Source organism: Myxine glutinosa, chromosome 3, assembly GCF_964187855.1.
Source record: "Myxine glutinosa chromosome 3, kmMyxGlut1.1, whole genome shotgun sequence".
Taxonomy (NCBI): domain Eukaryota; kingdom Metazoa; phylum Chordata; class Myxini; order Myxiniformes; family Myxinidae; genus Myxine; species Myxine glutinosa.
The window spans coordinates 62,672,689-62,696,948 of record NC_136263.1 but is presented as its reverse complement, the minus strand read 5'-3'; the positions used below and the strand labels follow the sequence as shown (position 1 = coordinate 62,696,948).

Below are 24,260 nucleotides of genomic sequence, written 5' to 3'. Positions count from 1 at the left end.
GGCGACAAAAAGGGTTGGCGTCAGGAAGGGCATCCGGCCGTAAAACATTGCTTCAAAAAGGGGACCAAAAAACAACAACAACCACGGTCCCCGAAAAAGGCCAACCCCCGCTTGCGGGGAAAAATGGCCTCTAAAGGTGGTTTATTCCAAGGAGAGATCCTTACAGGGTAGATGAGGGAACAGGCTCTTGGGAGGGCAAACGGTTGCGTATTGTGTTAAAAAAAAAAGGGGGAAGCGGAGTCGTGGATGGAACAGAATGGGGGTATATAATGGTATACAGTATACAGTTTGGGAATCTTGGAGAGGGATATGTGGGAGAAGTGGGGTGCACGTCGGAATGAATGTGAGGAACATGGGATGGGAAGCTGGATGAGAGCAGGAGGCTGTATGATAATGCATTACCCGGAACAGTTGAAGGCAGCAAGAACAGCTTGTTACACAAAGTGCATAAACTTTGACCTTTATTTTCTGACGTATTTTTCTCACAGTGGTGTACAAAGGAATCAAGGTGAAGGGAGTTTACTTTTTCAGTAGCTTTGCTTCCAAACGAAAAGAGCTGGAAAAGAACAAGAAACGAATTGATTGGATTATGGAATTGTACAGAAATGCTAGCAATCGGTCGAATTATTGTTGAGGGGTGGTGGCAATAAATAAATTAATAAACAAGGCAGTGAGGGGTGTTCAAATAGCCATAGCTACCATCCATGTGTGATCCTGGCACGAGTTGTCTGCCGGTCCATATAGAATACTCCGGTAGCTAACAAGTCCCAGGAGATGAACTTTAAACAGGGATGTCCTTTTACCTTTGAGACGTTTTGTCTGGCGGTTACACTGCCTCTGCCCTCACCCCGCCCTCCTCCCACTTCCCCGGGCACACATTATTTATAGCCAAATGGGATTTAAAAACGGGTGGAAATATTTACAGCCACAAGAATTCAGAGTACTTTTTTAATATGACAAACCATATCATTGTTGCTGATATTCCCTGAGCAGGGGCAGGTTATGGCAGAGGTGTGGGTGGAAAGGGGGGGGGGGGGGGGGGGGTAAGGTCCAACCTCACACTGTTAATCAGCCCCTCACCTCTCCTTAACGCAACTTTCACATTTTCTATTCTTCTCATTTTCTCTGCCATTTTGTCATTTTATACTAAGCTTTGTCCATCAATACTCTTTCCGTCTCCCACCCCACTCACCCGCACCCATTTCAACTACAAAAACATCTGCCCAATTAACTCTCGGCCCGGCCACTGCACCACCCTTCAGCTTCAGGCAGGAGTTGAGGAGCCCACAAGCTTGACCGCAGGCTCAAGCCGAAGATAACCAACCTGCACACATATCAAAGATCACACGTCATTGCCAAGGTCATAACCAGCACAGTTCCATTGTGGTTAATAGGTTCTGCACTCACAAGGCTATTGGGTTACTCTTTATACAGGTCTGAACCAGATCGTTCAATCACAAGGGGAAAAACAATGGTGAGAGGAGAGAAAACAATAACCTGGAAAGGCAGGGGTGTGCTTGGGGAAGGTTAATGAGGGTAGAAAAGATCATGGGTATGGATGGGGGATGACCTGAGATGGTGGTTAACAGCTATGTTGAAGCCTTGGCAAGAAGAATGAGATTGAACAGACTTTGGAAATTGGTTCCACAGGTGAAAGAAAAGAGGAACAAATGAGTGGAGGTAAGCAGTGAGCCAGGATTACAAGCAGTTGTTCTACATAACACAGACTAATATTCTGAGACATTCAGCAGCCATTTTAACAGATGATCCTGCCTTTTTGAGATATCCTGCTCACAGACAGACATAGGTGAAAAAATAACCTCCGTTATTTAAAAATAATAAAAATAACCTCTGGTAGTAAATCCCCATCCAAAACCATGATTTTTTCTACCCCCATTAATCCATTTCCCAACCCTACCTCTTTCCAAATTTACAGTTTTTCCTTCCTGAGAGCTTGTTTCCATATCCATTTTGGCCCCCTAACCTCATACCCCCAACACACATTATTTGTCCAAGTCTCCTGTCTTGTCCTTCAACCCTGCTGTTGATGGTTCCCCCCTCTTTCTGCCGTTCCTTTTGTCCTGACACGTCCTGATCCAGTGTTCTAGCTCTTCCATGAGCCTTGACTCTGTACAAAAAAAAGAATCCGACAAGGACAACCATTTCACCTTCTATAGGCAGGCCATATGCGAGTATGTCAACAACTGTCTCCATAATTTGAGCTGCAAAACTTTCTGATTTGCATACTCTGATCCCAGCTCTCTTTTCTGACATATTTGCCTTCAATTCCATGTGATGTAGTTTCTTCACAGAGATGAAAGTACAACCGAAAACAATGAAAACTTAGACTGGTAAATCTAAATCACAAGTACAGACACCTTTAGCGTTTTAATTATTATTATTATTTTAGATAAAAGGGTCCCCTTTCCATTTTGCTCAAGCTCGTCCACAAGCCTCAAACACGGATAAAAAAAGAGAAAAGTTATTTGCTCAAACACAAAAACCTTTCCCCAAATGTTGATACAAAACAAAAAAGAATAGAGGAAGCGAATACCAAAAAAAACAGTATTTAAAGTGATTTGATGAATTGCAATTACAGTCCGACATTGTACAAGTCACAGATAAAAGTGCAACCCCAATGGTTCAGGAAGTGTCTGACATTACTTGTCGCAAATTAATTCATTGTTACGTCACAAGTCCATCCCCGGTGTGGACAAGCGTTACGCCTTGGTCCCCCGTCGGTGAAGTGATGCGAGTTGACAAAGTGGAAGACGCAAGGCGGCCATCTTGGATTTTGACATGGCGACCCAATTTTCAATAGCGTTCTCTCTTATGCGTAGATACACCCACACACCAGATTAAAAGTTAGTAGTTCGTTTATTTTTCAAAATATTTCGCTGGTTCAGACATATATATGGTGGTGGACATCTTGGATTTTGACGTGGCGACCCAATTTTCAAAAGCATTCTTCCTTATGCGTAGATACACCCACTTCACCAGATTAGAAGTTGGTACTTCGCTTATTTTTCAAGATATTCCGCTCACAAGGTTCAGACATATATGGCGGCGGCCATCTTGGATTTTGACGTGGCGACCCAATTTTCAATAGCGTTCTTCCGTATGCCCAGATACACCCACACATCAGATTAGAAGTTAATAGTTCGTTTATTTTTCAAGATATTCCGCTCACAAGGTTCAGACATACATGGCGCCAGACATACATGGCGGCGGCCATCTTGGATTTTGACGTGGGTTGCACCCACACACCAAATTAGAATTCGGTCCTTCGCTTACGCATGCACTACGTACGCACGGACGGAGGGGAAAGCCATAGTCCCCCTTTCGCTCCGCGGTGCGACGGGGGACAAAAAACGTCATTTGCGATTGATAACTTGGAGAAACAAGCTTTTCAATGCAATGTCGGACTGGAAGCGGACAATTCTTCCGTTGTGTGGAGATTAAATGTGGCAAATCTCCACCCCTATAATTATGTTGTCATAAGTACAACCCATGTCTGGCATCAATTGGCAGATTTTTCAAGTTCTGTACTTAAAAAGACTGTGAAAATTACAAATTTGATCAGTCCAATTTGTTTCTCTGCAAGAGCGAGGCTGATGGAAGACCAGGGTTGAACTGATAGGTAGCAGGGCAGCAACTGGGCACAATCAGCAACGGAATGAACAAACGAGGAAATAAGAGAGAGAGAGAGAGAGAGAGAGAGAGAGAGAGAGAGAGAGAGAGAGAGAGAGAGAGAGAGAGAGAGAGAGAGAGAGAGAGAGGGGAAACACTGAAACCAGCAAGTAGGAGGGTTAAGTTGCGAAGGTTAATGAAGATCATAGGTCAGGATGGGGTGGGGGAGGGTTACAAGAGATGGTGGTGCACTGCCTGCTTAAAGACCTGGAGGGAAGAATGCTCTGGGAGGTGGTTCCATACATGGGAGTAACGAGAAATTAAATGGTTGTGCAGATGTTGTTGTTGAAATGTGCAGTCAGCCTGGATATTGTAAGTTTAACCAGAAGTGAGTTACTGGAAGAACATGTGCACCCTGGAGTTGCCAGGGAGGATCAGAGAGTACTGAGAGTGCAGATGAAGCAATGTTGGAAAAGAGGTGGTAAATAAGTAGGGAGACAACCGACCTGCCTGCAATGTGAAAGCAACAGAACTCGTGCTTCGCCCTCATCACAGGAGATTCCAATAATGTTTAAAGCTTTATATTCCACAGAATCCAGGAGACACTGATCAATACTAGGAAGCCAGCCGATATGTAGAAGCTGTAGTCCAATGAGCTCCAGAGAATATCTTGTAGACTGTGAGTAGTTCTGATTTTCCAAAGAAAGACTTGGATCGATGGAGGATGCCCAGTCTGTGGCTAGCTTTGGAGGCCAGCTTTGCTGTGTTTGGTCCAGGAGAGGTCATGGCTGGTGGTGAGACCAGGAAATTCAAGAGACTGAATCTCTACCAGTAGCTGGCAATCAAAATGGACAGGTGGATTAGTTTGACAATCCTTCCCAAGTGGTAGGGAGAGACTAAGATTTTCCAAGATTGATGGACATGTTCCATTTATCAGACCAGCATCAAATAAATTCCAGATCGGCCACTGTTATTGGCGTGGAGTTACCTCAATTCTGCCTGACTGCCTTGATCCCAAAGCCACTTAGCAACGGAGGGGATGGCGAAGCCCCTGGCATGCCTAATGATCCCGATGCCTTCGGTGTCGATGCATTCTGTTTGTAAAAAAAAAAAAAAAAAAGGATACTAAGCAAATATGTTTTAGTTATTACATCATCTCGACTCCTGATGTTTAATCAGTACGTTGGGGGCCTGCTAGGTACATTAGCCAAGGTGAGGAGTGCTATAGCATAGTGCTTCCACACCTTGGTTCCCCTCTGAGCGTTGGTCTATAATAGGAGGGAATTGAATAATATTGCTTATTCTTTTTCAGGTGTGAATACATTACATGCATCGTTCAGTAAATACAAGCTGAGAATTCTTGTTGTTGAGATAACGATGCTCTCTGTATAGTGGTGGACAAGTACAATTCATGCTTCGAGAAATCCATCACCTGCACCACTGATTTATCATCCAAGGCTTCTGTTTGAACTGTTTGGACCCCTGAGTACTGAAACCAACATACTGCCCGTTTGCGAAGGAACAAAGACAAATACAGACAGACTATATCAATATGTACATCTATACTATTACTTTATGGGATTGTCCCCTGCTTTTTGTTAGCCACCTCAATTACAAATGACAAAAGCATCCTCAGAAATCTTTGTTGTTGTTGTTGTTTTTCTGCAGCATTGCAACGATGCTGACCTGATTTTAAATCATGCCATTAACAAATGCAGGAACAATGGATAGGTAGTCATAATTTCTGGCCTGTTTGAACAAGCATCACATATACATTAGTGCTACAATGTATGGAAAGCTTGCTTCTTTCAGAGCTGAATTGTGGCAAGGAGAATACACAACCAACCAGGTTCTCGAATCTAGATAATGGCACCAAGGCCTCAATCAGGGAATAAGAAATGCAAGACTTAAGCTAAACCTACTTACCAGTTGCCTTTGCTTGCCATTGATCTTTTGGGCACACTTAGGCCTACATAGAACTGCTTGATAGTACATTTCCTTATTTCTCACAGCCATTGGCGTTTTGATTTTAGTTGATGCTGAAAATCGTTTTGTTTTTGGCAAGGCCTCTGGTTCTAGTTACAGCTACATCCTACTTGCCAAATTCATCTTCCTGGTTGTTCTGCAGGTGAGGGTAAAGGACTAAAGGTACATATCTACGACCATTATTACGTCTTTTACAACTTTGCTTCCTTTCCATGCTCAGGAAAACATGATCATCACGGATACACAGAAAGCGAAGGGTCGTACTTATGACGTCATCGGGCGTACTAGTGATGCCATCAAGTGGAGCAAATTTGGTGAAATAAATGCTTTAAACCCAAAGAATAAATATTTGGTAACTAAGATTAACGTGCTGACCAATATCAACATAAAATCAGGAAAAAAATTGTTCAATAACTTGGTGTAAATAAAATGCATTGTAAGTCGAGTGAAGACGAAGCTCCCTCACAAGAGGCATCCAAATAGTTATACAAACGAGAAACTCAATAGTCCAAGGCACAGCAATGTTATAAAAAGTAGTATTCAAGATAAAGGCAAAATAATTAAACACAGGAGATACACAAATAATAAGCAATTGCCATGTGGGTGGGCGCATGGGGAAAGGTAAATACAAGAGGACATATTGGTAACGATTGGCAGTTGATAGTGAGAGATTTGGGAGAGGGTTATAGGTTATAGGGTTTGGGAGAGGGCTTCGGAAGCCGCATCAGTACAATAGATAAAGAAAATAGGGTCAAGAGGAGAGGGGTCTTGTCAAACATTCGGAGATGGTCCATGGAACAGCCACGGGCACAGTGGCGCACACTCGATCTTGCAAGCGCTGAAAGTGGTGGTTGTTGTTCACCAGCGTTTCCATCCCTCTCGACGAGTCTGCGGGTCGACTGCATCATTTTTACCTCCACCACCGAAGGTGAATGGAGGTTATGTTTTCACCCCTGTCTGTTTGTTCGTCTGTTTGTGAGAGGTAGTGTATAGATTTTGGTGAAGAACCAGATTGGGATCCGGCTAGTATAAATTTTTAAAGTGATTCTGCACCATTGAGTGATTAGGCTAAAACCGACATATAGCAGGATATCTCAAAAAGTTGTGGACGGATTTGGATGAAACTTGGTGGACAGGTTGGGTTTGTGGCAAGGACTAATTGATTCGATTTTGGTGAAGATACTAATCCGGATCAGGATACAAGAATATTTCAATTTCTTAAATGATTCTTCATCATCGAGAGAAAGGGCGAAAAACGATACACAGCATGATGCTTCAAAAAGTTGTGGACGAGTTATAACAAAACTAGGTGGACGAGTTGGTCGAGTGAAAATAACATGCCGATTCGACTTTGGTTCAGGTCCGGATCCAGATGCGACCTATCATTGGGATTTGGTTCAGGTCCGGATCCAGATGTGACCTATCATTGGGATTTGGTTCAGGTCCGGATCCAGATGCGACCTATCATTGGGATTTGGTTCAGGTCCGGATCCAGATGCGACCTATCATTGGGATTTGGTTCAGGTCCGGATCCAGATGCGACCTATCATTGGGATACAACATGTAAACTTTTCAGCCTGGAGGAGATATGCGCTCCACCGAGTGCCTTCTAGTTATTATTGTCATTATAAAGATAGGTGCACACCATTTAAGGTGCTACAGCCAACGCATTCAAACTACCTTGATGGTTGTAAAATGACAATTACAGTACAAAGTATTTGTGAGGTGCAGATGCCTCGTGTACCCTAATTAGTCCAGATGCTACATGGCTTTGCAAAAATTAACAATGGATCTTCATCTCTGGTAAAGATGGTGTCAAGGGAGAAGAAGAGAAAGGCAAAACCAAAATGTAACGTGCCGCAGCATGAGCAAAGGTGAAACTATAACGAGGTTATCAATCGAGCTGTACAACGGTGCCGAGAATGCCATCGACGGAGCTAGCATGGCCTGTCAGGGGGTCGTGAGCAGCTCACGAGATAAAGGGAAGACAGGTAATGGAAGGTAAGGCGACACAGGAGTGGGGGTAGCGATGAGGGGGTGAAAACAATAAAGGTGCACTCCATACAGACAAATATACAAACAAAAGAAACCCAAGATACTGCAAAACAAACCTCTCCACTACCATCATACAGGTCTCCTCCTCGCTCTGTGCATCCCCTACCCATTCTGTTCCTCTCCACCCATCCATTTCTCACTTTTCCAAAATTCTGTCCTGACACGTGACACATCGACTCACTATACACTCCCCCTTCTCCTCCCCTATAAATGCCTCATTACCGGTCTCTCTCCCACACAATTTTTAGAGTTGTTAACATCGTGGTGTGCAGGCAAAAATATCACAGCGGAGTGCCACGCACACAACCATAGGACTGGTTGAACTTGATGGAAGATGAAGCCACGCGGAAAATGAACATCAAACGTAATCACATGGTACATAGGTACCACGCCAGAACCTTGTAGTGCCGCATTCTTTTTTGTTTGCCTCTTGTACGACCATACCTACAAAGAATTACAGTGGAATTCCATCATTTACATATGTGCGTAAACTTAGCTTGGAATTATTACAGTTCAAATGGAATGAACGGCAGGGCCCGGCAACATACAGGGTAATAAAAAATACACGCAGATAGATTATTAAAGCCACGATAAGCCATTCCTATACAACTCATGGACATGTGATGAAACCTGCAATGGAAAGTTTTGGAATTGTAATGCACTGCAATTGGAAAGCTTGCAATCTCACATATGGTGAACTATATGTGAATTTCAAAAGGACCAGATAATAAAAGTAACCAGGAGATGGGATTCCACTCAATAGAGGAAAAATAAATAAATAAATAAAACTGAATCCTTGAAACATCCTTCAATGGGCAGTGATAGCAGACAGCTCGATGTACAACGCGGCAATGGGCTTGTATAATTAGGACGGGTTGGACTGCTTTACAAGTTACTTCTTTTGTTAAGAATTGTCACTTGAAAGCAAAGGACTTCATCTAAAATAAAATAAATTTGCACTGGTTAAATAACAGTGGCACGAAGGACTCCGGTAGCTAATTAAAAACTTCCGTTAACTCTTCCTGGCTGCCACTACCAGTTCACAAAGCAAACGCCTTACTGCTCCCATCTGAGAGCTGATGGAGTAGGGACTATTAAATGACTACCTCTAAGCTTCATACAACACTCAATCTTTCAATCCATGTAACAGAGATGCATTGTGGTGGAAAATCAAGAAAAAGTCAAGGTATTTGCACTTTCGAGAAACAAAAAATAACTAATTTAATCTGCTGTAAAAAGGGAAGTAGGACCTGTGACCTTTCCTGTGACCTTTCCTGTGACATTGCCCCGGCAATGATAACCGGTTGCTTTAATACGAACTGAAAAGTAGAGTTTCTGCTGAGTCACGATTTCAGCCCAACGGAGCAACTTTTCAGAGGACCGTCTGACGCAGCCAGAAGAACAGATCAGGGACACTGCATTTAGTATTTGGTTCGTGAGCCCTTTGCTTTATATAGAGCGTGGCACCTTGTTTTCATGCCCCCACAGTTTATCAATGTATGATTGTGGAATGTTATTCCAAGTATCCTGGAGCACTTTCCACAATTCATCCAGGGTGTTTGGTTGCTGTTTGCCTTTATCAGTATCCATATAACCCCATATAGCCTCAGATGTTCATATCAGGACTGACATATTTGTGAGCGTTCCATCAGCCCCTTTACATAGCATTCCAGATTATTTTTCACCACGTTGGCCGTATGCTTGGAGGGCATTGTCATGTTGGAAGATGAAGCCCCACCTAATGAGAGGAGCTCTGAAGAATCAAAACCTGCCTGTACCTGTTGGCAGTCAGAGTACTTTAGTTTTTACATAAATCTCTGACACTCCACACTTGTATTTATCCACCCCCATGCTTCACTGTAGCTGTTGTACACCTACTGTAATACCGATCCCTGGTCCACCTTCAAATAAACTGCAGTGAATTATTGCCAAACAGTTCAAACTTGGACTCTTCTATAAAGAACCTTCTTCCAGGTATGGTCATCCCACCGTTTCATTTCTGTTGCCCATTTCAGCCTTTTTGTTTGGTTGCCTCTCCACAGCAGCTATACAGTGCATTCAGAAAGTTTTCAGACCCCTTCACTTTTTTCACATTTTGTTATGTTGCAGCCTTATGCTGAAATCGTTTAAATTCATTTTTTCCCTCATCAATCAACACTCAATACCCCATAATGACAAAGAGAAAACAGGATTTTAGAAAGTTTTGCAAATTTATTAAAAATAAAAAACTGAAATATCACATTGACATAAGTATTCAGACCCTTAACTCAGTACTTAGTTGAAGCACCTTTAGCAGCGATTACAGCCTCGAGTCTTCTTGGGTATGACGCGACAAGCTTTGCACACCTGGATTTGGGGATTTTCTGCCATTCTTCTCTGCAGATCTTCTCAAGCTCTGTCAAGTTGGATGGGGATTGTTGGTGGACAGCCATTTTCAGGTCTCTCCAGAGATGTTCGATTGGGTTTAAGTCAGTGCTCTGGCTGGGCCACTCAAGGACCTTCACAGAGTTGTCCCTAAGTTCTTGTTTGTTTTTTCAGTATGTTCAGTTTTTTCTTTAAAATAAATTTGCAAAACTTTCTAAAATCCTGTTTTTTCTTTGTCATTATGGGGCATTATGGGGTATTTCAGCATAATGCTGCAACATAACAAAATGTGAAAAAAGTGAAGGGGTTGAGAATACTTTCTGAATGCACTGTACATCCATTGAGACCACCATGTGCTGATGTGTATCTTACTGTCCTTAAATAAATGTTAACACCCGTACTTTCAGCTCGGTCATTCGCAAGGTAATCTCTTCTGGATTGTCCTCTATCATGAAGAGAACATACCCAGTTTCGCATATACTCATAGCATATAACTCCCGCTGAAACGTGAAGTCAAGGTGCAATCTGCTGCACGGAGTAGCCTTCACAAACTAAGACTGATTATTATATGCTTGTCATGTCATATTTCCTTCCCTGGGGCTATAGTATTCACCACACAGTTACCATACTACAATTATATCACCAGCTACACCTTTATAGTCCTCCAGGTATGGCATTTTCTGATTGCTTGCATGACAACCAATCGGCATGCTATATCAACACATGACCACTATGGAACATTTGAATTGTTACACATGAGATGCGATTCTATCATGTGTTACTTGCATACTGCAAAACATAAAATGCACAGCTTCCAGAACATACTGCAAAATATAAAACTCATGGCTTACAGAACATACCACAAAACTCACGGCGTACAGAACATATGACAAAATATAAAACTCGGCTGAGAGAACATACCGCAAAACATAAAACTCACAGCTCACACAACATACGGCAAAAAATAAAACTCATGGCTTACAGAACATATTACAAAATATAAAACTCAGCTTAGAGAACATACCACAAAGCTCATGGTGTACACAACGTATGGCAAAATATAAAACTCAGCCGACAGAACATCCCCCAAAACCTAAAACTCACGGCTTACAGATCATAACAGAAAACATAACTCATGGATTACAAAACATACCGTGGAACATAAATCTCATGGCTTACAGAACATACCACAAAACATAAACACGCCTTACAGAACATACCGCAAAACATAAAACTCATAGCTTATAGAACATACCACAACACATAAAACTCGGCTTACAGAACATACCACAAAATATAAGATGCACTGCTTACAGAACTTACCGCAAAACACACGTGGCTTACAGAACATACAGCAAAACTCAAGGCTTAGAGTATACCACAAAACTCGCGGCTTACAGAACATACCGCAAAACAGTAAACTCATGGCTTATACAAAGTACCGCAAAACAGCAACCTCACGGCTTATAGAACATAACGCAAAAGATAAAACCTGCCGCTTATATAATATAGCGCAAAACATAAAACTCACAGCTTACACAACACAGCGAAACATGAAACTCACAGCTTACAGAACATACTGCAAAAGATAAAACTCACGGCTTACAGAACATACCACAAAACATAAAACTCATGGCTTACAGAACATAGCGTAAAACCTAAAACTCCTGGATTACAGAACATACTGCAAACCACAAAACTCGTGGATTACAGAAAATACCTCAAATAATAAAACTCCTGGTTTATAGGACATACAGCAAAACCTAAAACTCCTGGATTATAGAACATACCACAAAACATAAAACTCACAGCTTACAGAACACAGCAAAACATAAATCTCAGCTTACAGAACATCCCATAAAACCTAAAACTCCTGAATTACAGAACATACCACAAAACATAAAACTCATGGCTTACAGAACACACAGTAAAACCGAAAACTCCTGGATTACAAAAAATACCTCAAAACCTAAAACTCCTCGATTTAATTATAAGACATTCCGCAAAACCTAAAACTCCTGGATTGCAGAACATCATGCAAAACATAAAACCCATGACTTACAGAACATAGCGCAAAACATAAAACTCATGGCTTTGTCGAACATAGTGCAAAACAAAACTCATGGCTTACAGAACATACCGTGAAACCTAAAACTCCTGGATTACAGAAAATACCTCCAAACCGAAAACTCCTGGATTACAGAAAATACCTCAAAACAAAAAAATCCTGGATTACAGAACACAAAGCAAAACCTAAAACTCCTGCATTACAGAACATACTGTAAAACATAAAACTCACAGCTGATAGAACACAGCACAAAACATAAAACTCATAGCTTTTAGAACATCATGCAAAACATAAAACTCATGGCTTCCAGAACATACCACAAAACGCTCGGTTTACAGGACATACAGCAAAACCTAAAACTCCTGGATTATAGAACATACCACAAAACATAAACCTCGCGGCTTTTAGAACATAGCGCAAAACATAAAACTCACAGCTTACAGGACACAGCAAAACATAAATCTCACAGCTTACAGAACATACCATAAAAGCTAAAACTCCTGAATTACAGAACATACCACAAAACATAAAACTCATGGCTTACAGAACATACCACAAAACGCTCGGTCTACAGGACATACAGCAAAACATCAAACTCCTGGATTACAGAAAATACCACAAAAGATAAAACTCGCGGCTTTGTCGAACATAGTGCAAAACAAAAGTCATGGCTTCCAGAACATACCGTGAAACCTAAAACTCCTGGATTACAGAAAATACCTCAAAACCGAAAACTCCTGGATTACAGAAAATACCTCAAAACCAAAAAAATCCTGGATTACAGAACACAAAGCAAAACCTAAAACTCCTGCATTACAGAACATACTGTAAAACATAAAACTCACAGCTTATATAACATACCTCAAAAACAGAAAACTCACAGCTTATAGAACACAGCACAAAACATAAAACTCATAGCTTTGTGAACATCATGCAAAACATAAAACTCATGGCTTACAGAACATACCACAAAACGCTCGGTTTACAGGACAAACAGCAAAACCTAAAACTCCTGGATTATAGAACATACCGCAAAACATAAAACTCGCGGCTTTTAGAACATAGCGCAAAACATAAAACTCACAGCTTACAGAACACAGCAAAACACAAATCTCACAGCTTACAGAACATACTATAAAACCTAAAACTCCTGAATTACAGAACATACCACAAAACATAAAACTCATGGCTTACAGAACACACAGTAAAACCTAAAACTCCTGGATTGCAGAACATCATGCAAAACATAAAACCCACAGCTTACAGGACATACAACAAAACATAAAACTCACAGCTTACAGGACATACAGCAAACATAAAACTCATGGCTTACAGAACATACCACAAAACCCACAGCTTACAGGACATACAGCAAAACACAGCTTACAGGACTTACAGCAAACATAAAACTCACGGCTTGCTGAACATACCACAAAACGCACGGCTTACAGGACATACCTCAAAACATAAAACTCACGGCTTACAGGACATACAGCAAAACATAAAACTCACGGCTTACAGGACATACAGCAAAACATAAAACTCACGGCTTACCAAACGTAGCACAAAACTCACGGCTTCCAGAACATTCAAAGCATAAAACGCACTGCTTACAGGACATACCACAAAACATAAAACTCAGCTTACAGAACATAATCAAGCCCAAGACATTGAACTCCATGACCTGGAAGTGGTTGAGTGAGCGCAGCGAGGGTGGCATGGTGCTTGTGCTCTGCTGCAAGGTGTTGGCAAGCTCGTGGCATGTACGTACAGGTAACTCCAGAGTCTGAACCTTGAAGTCATTCTCCCAAGAACAAGCCAGACTGAAAAATCAGGGGTCAGAGAGTCAGAGGTCAAGAAAACAATAACAACAGCAGCAGGAGCAGCAGAGATGTTTTTGTATTTGCATCAATGCAATTGAATAATCTGGACCTGATGTCCCAAGTTCCCCGCAGTGTTCATTTTCATAGCAGGAGTATCTCATGTTCTTAAACACGTGGACGTCTAGTTCACATTCTGCCTGTATGCAAAACTATAAAAAGTATGCAAAACAAATATGGAAGAACTATCAAAGAACATCAAAAGGAAACTTCAGAAACAATTACCTGTCCACCGAGGAACAAAACTCCAGAATTGTAAAATAAATCTCGTGCATTGCTAGCGCTCCATAAAAGATGGCATTTTACATACACCTACTGAGCAGGTTTCCACCAGATGTTTTAAATGGGGTTTCAAAATAAGGTATCACACAAATTGAAAAAACAAATATTCCATTTTCCCATTTATATGTGTGAAATAAAAGAAAAGTGGTAAATAAACTGTTAATGAGGCCCATGTATTTTATTGTTTTAAAATTTCCCACGATCTATCAAACCTGTCCTCGAACATATGGAAATGAAACGTGACCGTCCCACTTTGCAGCTGACCATGCTGACCATGCTCATCAAGAACAGTCTGCTGATTGGACGAATCTAGCCAATCAGAATGTGCAGCACACAGCCTGGACCTCACTGTGCTCAGCGAAGCCACCTATTATTGATTCAATTGGACATCTGAGTTCACATGCGTGAAAACCCATTCCATCAATGGAATACTGTTCCCCCCTCTGGGCTGGTGCTCCTGCCTCACACCTTGCTCGGCTTCACGCTGTTGAGGCCAAAGCTTTCAGAATCATTGGAATCTCCTGCGATGTAGTCAACACCGAGGGCCTTTCACTCACTCACCGCAGGCAGGTTGGTGGTCTTTCTGTCTTCTACCGACTCCTATCCGGCCTTGCTCCCCCAGCTCTCTCTGTGCTCTGTCCCCCCAATATTCCTTCAGGTCACACAAGATCTGCCTGCAACCCTCTTATGGTTAAACTGCCAAAGTCTAGGCTCTCTGCTCACCTTCACTCTTTCATTCCCCTTTTCTCCCGCCTCTGGAACAAACTCCCCCACTCCCTTCAATCCCACTCCTCCCTCCAGGTCTTTAAAACAGCTGTTCACCACCATCTCTTATCTTCCCCCATCGAAAACCTTGATCTTTTCTACCCCCGGTAATTCACCCCAGAGTCCTTGCAGTGTTCATATGTTTTATTCCTCTCCCACCTCCCCCCAAGTCCTCCCGATGTCCCTGCTCTCAAATGTTGTGTTTGTGTCCTTCCCCCTCTTCCCCCTCTCTTTTGTGTCCTTCCCCCTCTCTCCCCATCTTGTCTGCCGCTCCCCTTGTTTTTTGTGTTTTGTGTGTCGGTTTGTCTTTTTGTGTGATTAATGTTAGCTCTTTCACGAGCCTCGATCTTGTATACAAAAAAAAAAAAAAAACCAAAAAAAAAAAAAACCCTGCTAATCTCATGCAGTGAGAGCCACCTCCCGGTGGTTCGTTGGTGAGGGTAACAGGATAATTGATGGTAAAATTATAATTTTACCATTATTGGTAAAATTGATGGTAAAATTACTGATAATTATCAGCAGTGGCTTTCTCTTGTGAGGAAGGGAGTCCATCTATCTATAATTCCAGTAATCTCTGTATGTCTGTGTGTATGTCTGTGTGTATGTCTGTGTGTTTGTCGTTTGTCTGTGACCGCTGTTTCTCGACAACCACGGGTCCGATATACTTGAAACTTGCCAGGTATATTGCTGGGGACCCGAGGATGTGCCTTTTCAAGGTTTCATATTAATCGGACAAGTAGTTACCGAGCTATGGCGATTTCTTTACCAAACTCCGCAAGCCGTTCGCTTTGGACCAAACCATTTCATGTAAATAGAGGGGGGGGGGGGGGGGGGTTCTGTGGTCGTTGCGAATGGACCAAACCATTTCATGTAAATAGAGGGGGGGGGGGGTTCTGTGGTCGTTACTGCCACGTGGTTTCAAAGTTTTTTTTTGTTGTTGTTGTTTGCACGCATGTTTTTTTGCACGCACGTACGGGCACCCACGTACGGGCACGTCCTAGTATTATGAAAGACAATTGTTTGCATAATTTGAACCGATATACAGTACTCCATGCGTCAAGACACACCTTCTGCTGTCGCTGTATAGTACTTTGATCACAGCATGACCCGTGATGGTGGGTCTAATCCCAGTGTCCGTTGGTAGCCTTGAGATGAACAGAGTGTCCGAGTTCAACGCCCAGAGCTGCAGAAGGTAAAATGAATAAATATAAACAGGTCAAGAGATCAAAGGACAAACGGTATACATTACACAAAATCCAGCACCGAGTCTCGTTACATGGTAGGTATGTATCGACGAACAATGTCACCAAAAGATTTAATGCTTGGATGTTCCCACATTTCACAATGGACGCACCAACAAAGTCGTGTGGCCACATGGTGTGTTGACTCGGAAGCGAAAGGTTGAGAGACTTTGGGAAAGGTCCATCAGGCGATGAGCAATGAAGCTCTCCACTGAACCACACCTGGCTCAAAAATACGGAATGGAAAATGCGACGGGTGAGATTACAAAAAAAACTGAAACATACCAGGAATATAGGAAGAATCCTACAACCACACACCCTGACCCAAAATGCTAATATGACACAATAATTCCCCACACCACACTTCAGCCTCCCCACCTGTCAATGTCAATAATGAAGGATTGGAGGATGAGGGCCAGTAGTGAAATGTGGGAGGACAGGAAGAAATTGAAACGGTTGGGCGGGAGATACAAACAAAAATGTGAGATTTAATGTTTGGAATGGGGGGAATGGAGGGGGAAAGGGTAGTTGTGGGTGGAGGATAGGAGGTTAAAACAACATAATTTTGTGTACTTCATATCCAAATGGCCTCTTTCAAATACCAGTACATTGCATAATAAAAGAGGTATTTTGCATTAACAACAAGGAAGTCCAGGAAATGATGGAAAAATCAATATGGGATTCATCTTTGTCGGTTCCCAGCAGGACGCACCGATCAGTTGAGCTGTGGCCCAAATAGGAATGCCAAATGTGGCAAATTTGTTAGCACGATAAAAGTACATTACCAGGGATCACGACCTAAAAATAAATAAACAAGAAGACGTCATGCGGAGCACGATACTTGCAAAATCCGCTTCCCCCCTCCCCAAGAAAAAAAATTCCATTGATACAGCAAATTGTCCATTTCATCAAGATTAAAATTGACAATCTTGATCAAAGCTCGGGTCAATGGGAAGAAAAGTGACGATTTTTCAGATGAAAAATGATGATTTTGGAAGGTTGACCTTTGACCGTTTGACCTCAAAAATAGTTGGTTTCCCTATTTAGTGACTCAATGTGCAAATGCTGTTAAATTTTCAAGTCAATCGGATTTTAAATGGCGATTTTAGAAATTTGACCTCCAGATGACCTTTGACCTCAAAATAAATAGGCTTCTCAATTGGGACGTCTTATACAACTTGGTGAAGTTTCGTGACGATCGGTTTAGAATTGTGACCTGTAGGCCGGTGACAAACAGACAAACAGACAGACAAACAGACAGAACCACAAACGGAACCGACCAATATACTTGAAAAATCTTCGATTTTGCAAGTAACAAGAAGACGTCATGCGTAGCACGATACTTGCAAAATCCGCCCCCCTCCCCCCAAAAAGTTTTCCATTGATACAGCAAATTGTCCATTTCATGAAGATTAAAATTTAGAATCTTGATCAAAGCTCGGGTCAACAGGATGACAAGTGATGATTTTTCAGATGAAAAATGATGATTTTAGAAGTTTGACCTTGAGTTGACCTTTGACCTTTTGACCTCATAACTAGTTGGTTTTCAAATTCAGTGAGGCAATGCACAAATGCTGTTCTATTTTCAAGTCAATCAGATGAAAATTGATGGGTTTTCAGATGAAAATTGATGATTTTGGAAGTTTGACCTTCAGTTGACCTTTTGACCTCAAAAATAGTTGGTTTCCTAATTCAGTGAGGCAATATGCAAATGCTGTTCAATTTTCAAGTCAATCGGGTGAAAATTTACTGTTTTTCAGATGAAAAGTGATGATTTTGGGAGTGTGACCTTGAGTTGACCCTTTTGACCTTAAAAATAGTCTTTTTCCCAATTTAGTGAGTCGATTTGCAAATGCTGTTCAATTTTCAAGTCAATCGGTTGAGAATTGATGGCTTTTTGGATGAAAATTGATGACGTTTAAAATTTGACCTCAGGTTGACCTTTGACCTCAAAAATAGCTCATTTCCCAATTTATTGACTCAATATATAAATGTTATTCAATTTTCAAGTCAATCGGATTTAAAATGGCGATTTTAGAAATTTGACCTCCAGATGACCTTTGACCATTGACCTCAAAATCAATAGGCTTCTCAATTGGGACGACCTTGACAACTTGGTGAAGTTTCGTGACGATCGGTTTAGAATTGTGACCTGTAGGCCGGTGACAAACAGACAGACAGACAGAACCACAAACGCAACCGACCAATATACTTGAAAAATCTTCGATTTTGCAAGTAATAAAGGGCAGGTGTAATGTTCATCGGGATTTTCCCAAGTTCACATGTCAGTATTACAAGTCAGGTCAGTGTTTTGGGACTGCCACTGGTAACATGTGACCCAATGCTACCTGCCACATGGTCGGGTTTTCGGTGACTAAACAGACACCCCTCACTGGCTTTGCTCGTGGGGAGGGTGACTGTGACACCCTGCCAGGACCAAAAGCAACACATGGCAAAGGGCGGACGAGCTCCCGTATGGAGCCAACTGCCATCCATCCAGTAAGGAGATGGTGTCTCATAAAAAAAAAAAAACCATCCAGTTTGGACTGGTTCAAGTCATACTAAAGACTTTAACAATGGTATGTGCTGCTTCCTTACTTGAAAAGGATAGAGCACGGACAATTCCCATCAGTTGGCATCCATGGGGAGGAGTAAAATCCCTCCTAAGGAAATGCCCCACTGAGTGCGATGAGAAAAGCGACACCATTGTTGTGACTTCGCTGGTACCCAGAGTATCCAGGGAAGTGATGGCAGTGACGGCAGTTCCCCCAAGCTCAGTGGCAGTGTTAAGTGTTTGTCTCGTCAGTATCTCCATGTGTGCGTGTGCGAGACTGTGTTTGTCAGCTCTATTATGAGCCTTAGCCCATGTATTAAAATATTTTTGTTTAAATGTCATGGACAGTGCTGCTTTTGCCTTTGCAGCTTATGACTTTACATTATGTAATTAATTGATATATATATATATATATATTGAATGAACACACACACACACACACACACACACACACACACACACACACACACACACACACACACACACACACACACACACACACACACACACACACACACACACACACACACACACACACACACACACGGTTCTCAACTTGATTAATAGCATATCCGCAGCTGTGACATCACAAACGCATTGCTATGGAAACACAAACAGGTGCAAAATAATTATTAGAGTTAACAGCATGAAGGAATATAATATTGCCTTTGGAAAAAAATAAAATAAAATAAAAGTCAACAAGTTTCATTTCCAATGAATAAGCTCATGTAATCAGAAACCCTTTGTTCTGTCAGAGCATTCAGGGGCTTGTGTGTCAAGCATCGCTTGGTTATTTTCTTTAATAAGGTTTCTGCTTACCCCCATTGTTCAAGTGAAGCAACATTAAGTTTGCAATCACACAACTGGTATCTATCCATAACAAATCGACAGTGGCCTGGGAGTGCATCACAATCTAATTGCAAGTGATGTTCAGGCAGCTAAACAATCCACATGATAAAATGGCAGTGAAAGGCAGGAAATAGTTGGTAAACCCTCATGAATGTGCAACTCTGCAGCTGTTTTATCACGCTCATTGTCAAGGTGAGCTTTGATGCTCAATTGTCCTGGCAAATCTCAAAAAAAATAAAAATATATATATTGTTATGTTTGTGTGGGGTAGTGATAACTTAGAACCAGGTAGATTTGCATAAATTAGCATGCTCCGTATGTCCGGATGAAGAAGAAGAACCACCATGTCATAAGTACTTGTTTAGCCCGGATGTCGTGTAAGGTGTATCTTCGTTCCCATCAAGAGGGGTGGAGTCATGTTAATTAGTTTAGGGATTATGTTAATTAATCCCCTGTGTGTCAATACCTCTGTAATCTATACCTTTGTTCCTTATGACACCGCACTAGACACTAGCCAAAATCGCCCATTAAACTCCACCAATTAAGAATAAAACCACCGGAAACCATGCGTGAAGGACTAGCGCTGATTATCCCGACGTGGTGAATCGCACAAGGACGGGCAGGCTGAGAGCCATGCCCAGAAGAGCGGTGATTGAGCGGGGGGGAGTTGATTGGCACAAGACCGGGTAAGATGGGACATTGTGATAGGAGCAGAGATGGACTACAAAGAGGTGGCACACGCTGATTGGTGAAGCAGGCACGGATGACGTCAGAGCAAAAGCTAGTTTGAAAAGTCACCCAAGCGCCCAAGGTGTTCATGGAATAAGACGACAACAGAGAGCAAAGTAGTAGTGGTCATTCTTGTAACAAGTGGACTGCCATATCTTGTTGTAACATTGCCTCTGAGGTGTCTATCCTGGATTTGAATCTTGATACATCTATAACCTGTAATTAACCTGTAACAAAAAAATAATAATCAAGAAACAATCCTGAGTTTCCAACTTATTGCTAAATTGTTAGCTCAGATGGATGCACATAATATGCACCCATAATATTGTTACGGCTCTTAGAACCTTCACTTTGTAAATTTAGTATTAAAATTTCCTATGTACATTTCCCCTTTAATTGGCTGTTAATTGAAATGAGTGCACCGTAGCTAGTCCATGTACAAGCACGTAGGCCACCATATACCCTTCTAAATAGTTATTTCTTATTCTATGTAGTTTAAGGCTCTGTTTCCCATTAGTTGACTCTGCATTGCATCGAATGACATAAGATAGATCCCTCCGACACCCCCATGGCCTCTTCAAAGTGCCAGTAACTTTGGGTGGGGTTATTGGCATCACCTTTACCCCAAGACTCCATTGAACACGAGGTCATCTCGGAGCAGAAGGTTGGAGGAGTCGGCAAAGCCAGGAACAAGGCGTGGCTTTGCCAACGCCTCCTCAAGGGGCAGGATCGGTGAGCCCTCGCGACCAATCAAGGCTGAGGCGAGCTCACCGGTGGGCGTTTCCAACAGGACGGTGGCTTGATCGCGACGTGCCTCATAAAAGGGGGTGGGGAAGGACTGCGGAGTGAGATGCGAGAGATGCGGGAGATGAGGGAGATACGGGAGATGAACCACAGATAAGCGAGAGACCTCCGATGAGCTTTGAGTCCACCGCAGCTTTGAATCCACTGCAGCTTTGAACCCACCGCAGCTTTGAATCCACCGCAGCTTTGACCACCGCAGCTTTGAGCTTTGACGGCAGTTTCGACCGCGGCCGCGAAGCAACGCCGCCGTGCGGACACGATTGAGGAGGGGCGGCGGCTGCTCACCTCGAACCGCGCCATCACACCAACCGGACCCGCATCCTTCCCGCCCTGTGATCCCACCTTCTCGTCCGTCCAGCCATCCACCTCCTGCCATTCATTTCTGCTTCATTCCCCGTGTAAGTCTGATTGTCGTCTGTCCTTTGTGTTGTCCCTGGGAATAAGTAAGACTGTATAGGTAAGCTAGTATTGCACTGTATCTCCTTCTGCTTCTGTCATTATTTTCGTATTCTTCCTTCTTCCTTGGTTTCTTTGGTTTCTTTGGTCTTGTAAATATTAGTAATAAATCCCTGTTATTTCCTACTTTTGTCTTCTACTTCTTCCTCGTCCGATCGTCTTTGTGATTTCCCCATTGAATACCTGTGGCACGATTTGGCCAACGAATAAGAATCGGTCTAGTTTTTGTTAATGGTTCGAGCCGCGGCTGCTAATCCGCTCGGCAAATAACATCTTGTCTGCGGTCTCGAACGAGGTTGCTCACTTGCCTCTCTGGAGGGAGCTGGGCAGCTTCAGGACTCACGTTGGTCAGTCGCAGACAAGGGGATTAATCCCCCCTTGGTAAGGGGAAAAGGGGCCGACGGTGAGATCCGCAACAATTGGTGTCAGGAGCGGGATTCGGACCTGAAGTGCGCTTAGCGGACTCAAAATTACGAGTGGCCAAAATTTTATTAAAACACCACTAAATTTAAATCGTGCTATGGATAATCAAGGCGATCGGGTGCCGGTGGGGGAGATAGAAGGGGTGGAAGCGACCCAGGACCCCAGGGAAATGTATATGGGGGAGAGAGAAGAGGAGAGCAATGAGGATGTGGTTGCGGGGGTATCAGGTGCACAAGATGGCGCCCTCACGCACGAGGTTTCGGGCGCACAAAATGGCGGCTCGCACGTGGTTGTGGCAGCCGCGCCCGCGGCACCGGTGAATTTGAACCTCTTCATGGTGCAAATGGAGGCCCTCATGCTAAAGATGGGTGAGCGATTACAAAGTAAAATAGACACCCAAAAGGAAGAAACGAGGGCTCAGGGTGAGCGATTGGGAGGCCAAATTGGAGCAATGAGGGACGAAGCGAGGGGTACCAGAAACCAAATTAAAGAAATTAGTGAGGGGCTGGTGAGGGACAAAGCCCGGTATGAAGCAAGCCGTAGTACTGAAAAAATGGAGAGGGACAGAGACCGCAGGTTGGGCGAGCAGGGCACATCGGTGCACAGCAAGGTAAAGCAGGTCGAAAAGCGCTGGTTGAGCGAGGCGGAGAAAAGCGCGGGTAAAATGACGGGTATAGAGATCGCGACCCAGGGTATGGAAAAGCCGGCGACCGCTGAGGTAGAAGAGGGAATTTTAATAAAGCCAGCGGTCGTCGAGGTGAATAAAGAAAAAGAAGTCATGGGAATTGAAATTGGAGAGACCGGGGACTTAGAAAAGCACTCGCGGCAGGGAAAGATGGAAAATGTGCAAAGTCCCTGCTCACATCACGATGCTGTGCTTAATAACACCAATGAAAGTTTTCAGGTGGTGTTGGAGCGAAGGAGAAGAATCCCCCAGGTGAGTCGTGCTGTATATTGTGCGGGGAGATTTTGCAGGAGGATGTTTGGTGCAGAAAGAATTTTCGTGCGCTTGGGATCGAGAAAGCATCCGGGCGTTGGTGAAGGGTCCCCTGTGAGTGGTGTGAGTGGAAATGGCACGCTTGTGAGGAAAGAGTGTGTGTCGGAGAATGAATGCACGACAGAGGGTGAGAGTGACCCGGAGTGTGACACAGAGAGTGAGTTGGTGGTGGCGCGAGTGCGAGAGGGCACATCAGAGCGTGAGTGTGGAACCGAGTGCGAGCGAGAATGCACGTCGGAGTGTGACACGGAGAGTGAGTTGGTGGTGGCGCAGGTGCGAGAGGGCACATCGGAGCGCGAGTGTGAAACCGAGTGCGAGCGAGAATGCACGTCGGAGTGTACGGAGTGTGACACGGAGAGTGAGTTGGTGGTGGCGCAGGTGCGAGAGGGCACATCGGAGCGCGAGTGTGAAACCGAGCGCGAGCGAGAATGCACGTCGGAGTGTACTGAGAGTGAGTTGGTGGTGGCGCAGGTACGAGAGGGCACATCGGAGCGCGAGTGTGAAACCGAGTGCGAGCGAGAATGCACGTCGGAGTGTATGGAGTGTGACACGGAGAGTGAGTTGGTGGTGGCGCAGGTGCGAGAGGGCACATCGGAGTGCGAGTGTGAAACCGAGTGCGAGCGAGAATGCACGTCGGAGTGTACAGAGTGTGACACGGAGAGTAAGGTGGTGGTGGAACGTGTGCGAGAGTGTACACCTGAGTTGGTAGTGGCGCAGGTGCGAAAGGGCACATTGAAGCGCGTGATCGGGTGTGCAAAAGAGTGCCTGCAAAAGAGTAGTAATAAATCCCTGTTCTTCCTACCTTGCCTTCTTTCCTTTACATCCGTTTCGTCGTCGTGATTTCTCGATTGAGTACCTGTGGCGCGATTTTGGCCAACGTTTCGGAATCGGGTTAGTGAATGCTAATGACTCGAACTTCGGGTTGCTAAAAACCACTCGGCAATTAGACCATCTAAAACCGCGGTTCGAGCGGGAGTCCCTCCCCTGTTTCGCGGTCAGGAGTGGCACTCAGGTCCTTGGGACTTTTCGTAGACCAAATACCCTGGCTGCTCCCGACCAGAAGGAGCGTTGGGACCCCCAGGACTCACGTCGGTCAGTCGCGGACAAGGGGATTAATCCCCCCTTGGTAAGGGGAAAAGGGGCCGACGTTGAGATCCGTAACAATATAAACCACGGT

General features: G+C 43.5%; 1 protein-coding gene across 1 annotated transcript in view; it reads right to left on the bottom strand.

Annotated features, from left to right (window-relative positions):
- Positions 1-444: 444 nt before the first annotated feature.
- UBE3D (ubiquitin protein ligase E3D) overlaps positions 445-24,260 on the bottom strand; it is a 96,437-nt gene continuing 72,621 nt past the window's right edge. Inside the window, exons 8-11 of the mRNA XM_078774112.1 lie at positions 16,385-16,493; positions 16,098-16,213; positions 13,788-13,926; positions 445-1,324 (exon numbers count right to left, since the gene is read on the bottom strand). Coding sequence (XP_078630238.1) covers positions 1,265-1,324; positions 13,788-13,926; positions 16,098-16,213; positions 16,385-16,493 — 424 coding nt within the window. The 3' untranslated portion in view covers positions 445-1,264. The remainder of the gene's footprint in view (positions 1,325-13,787; positions 13,927-16,097; positions 16,214-16,384; positions 16,494-24,260) is intronic.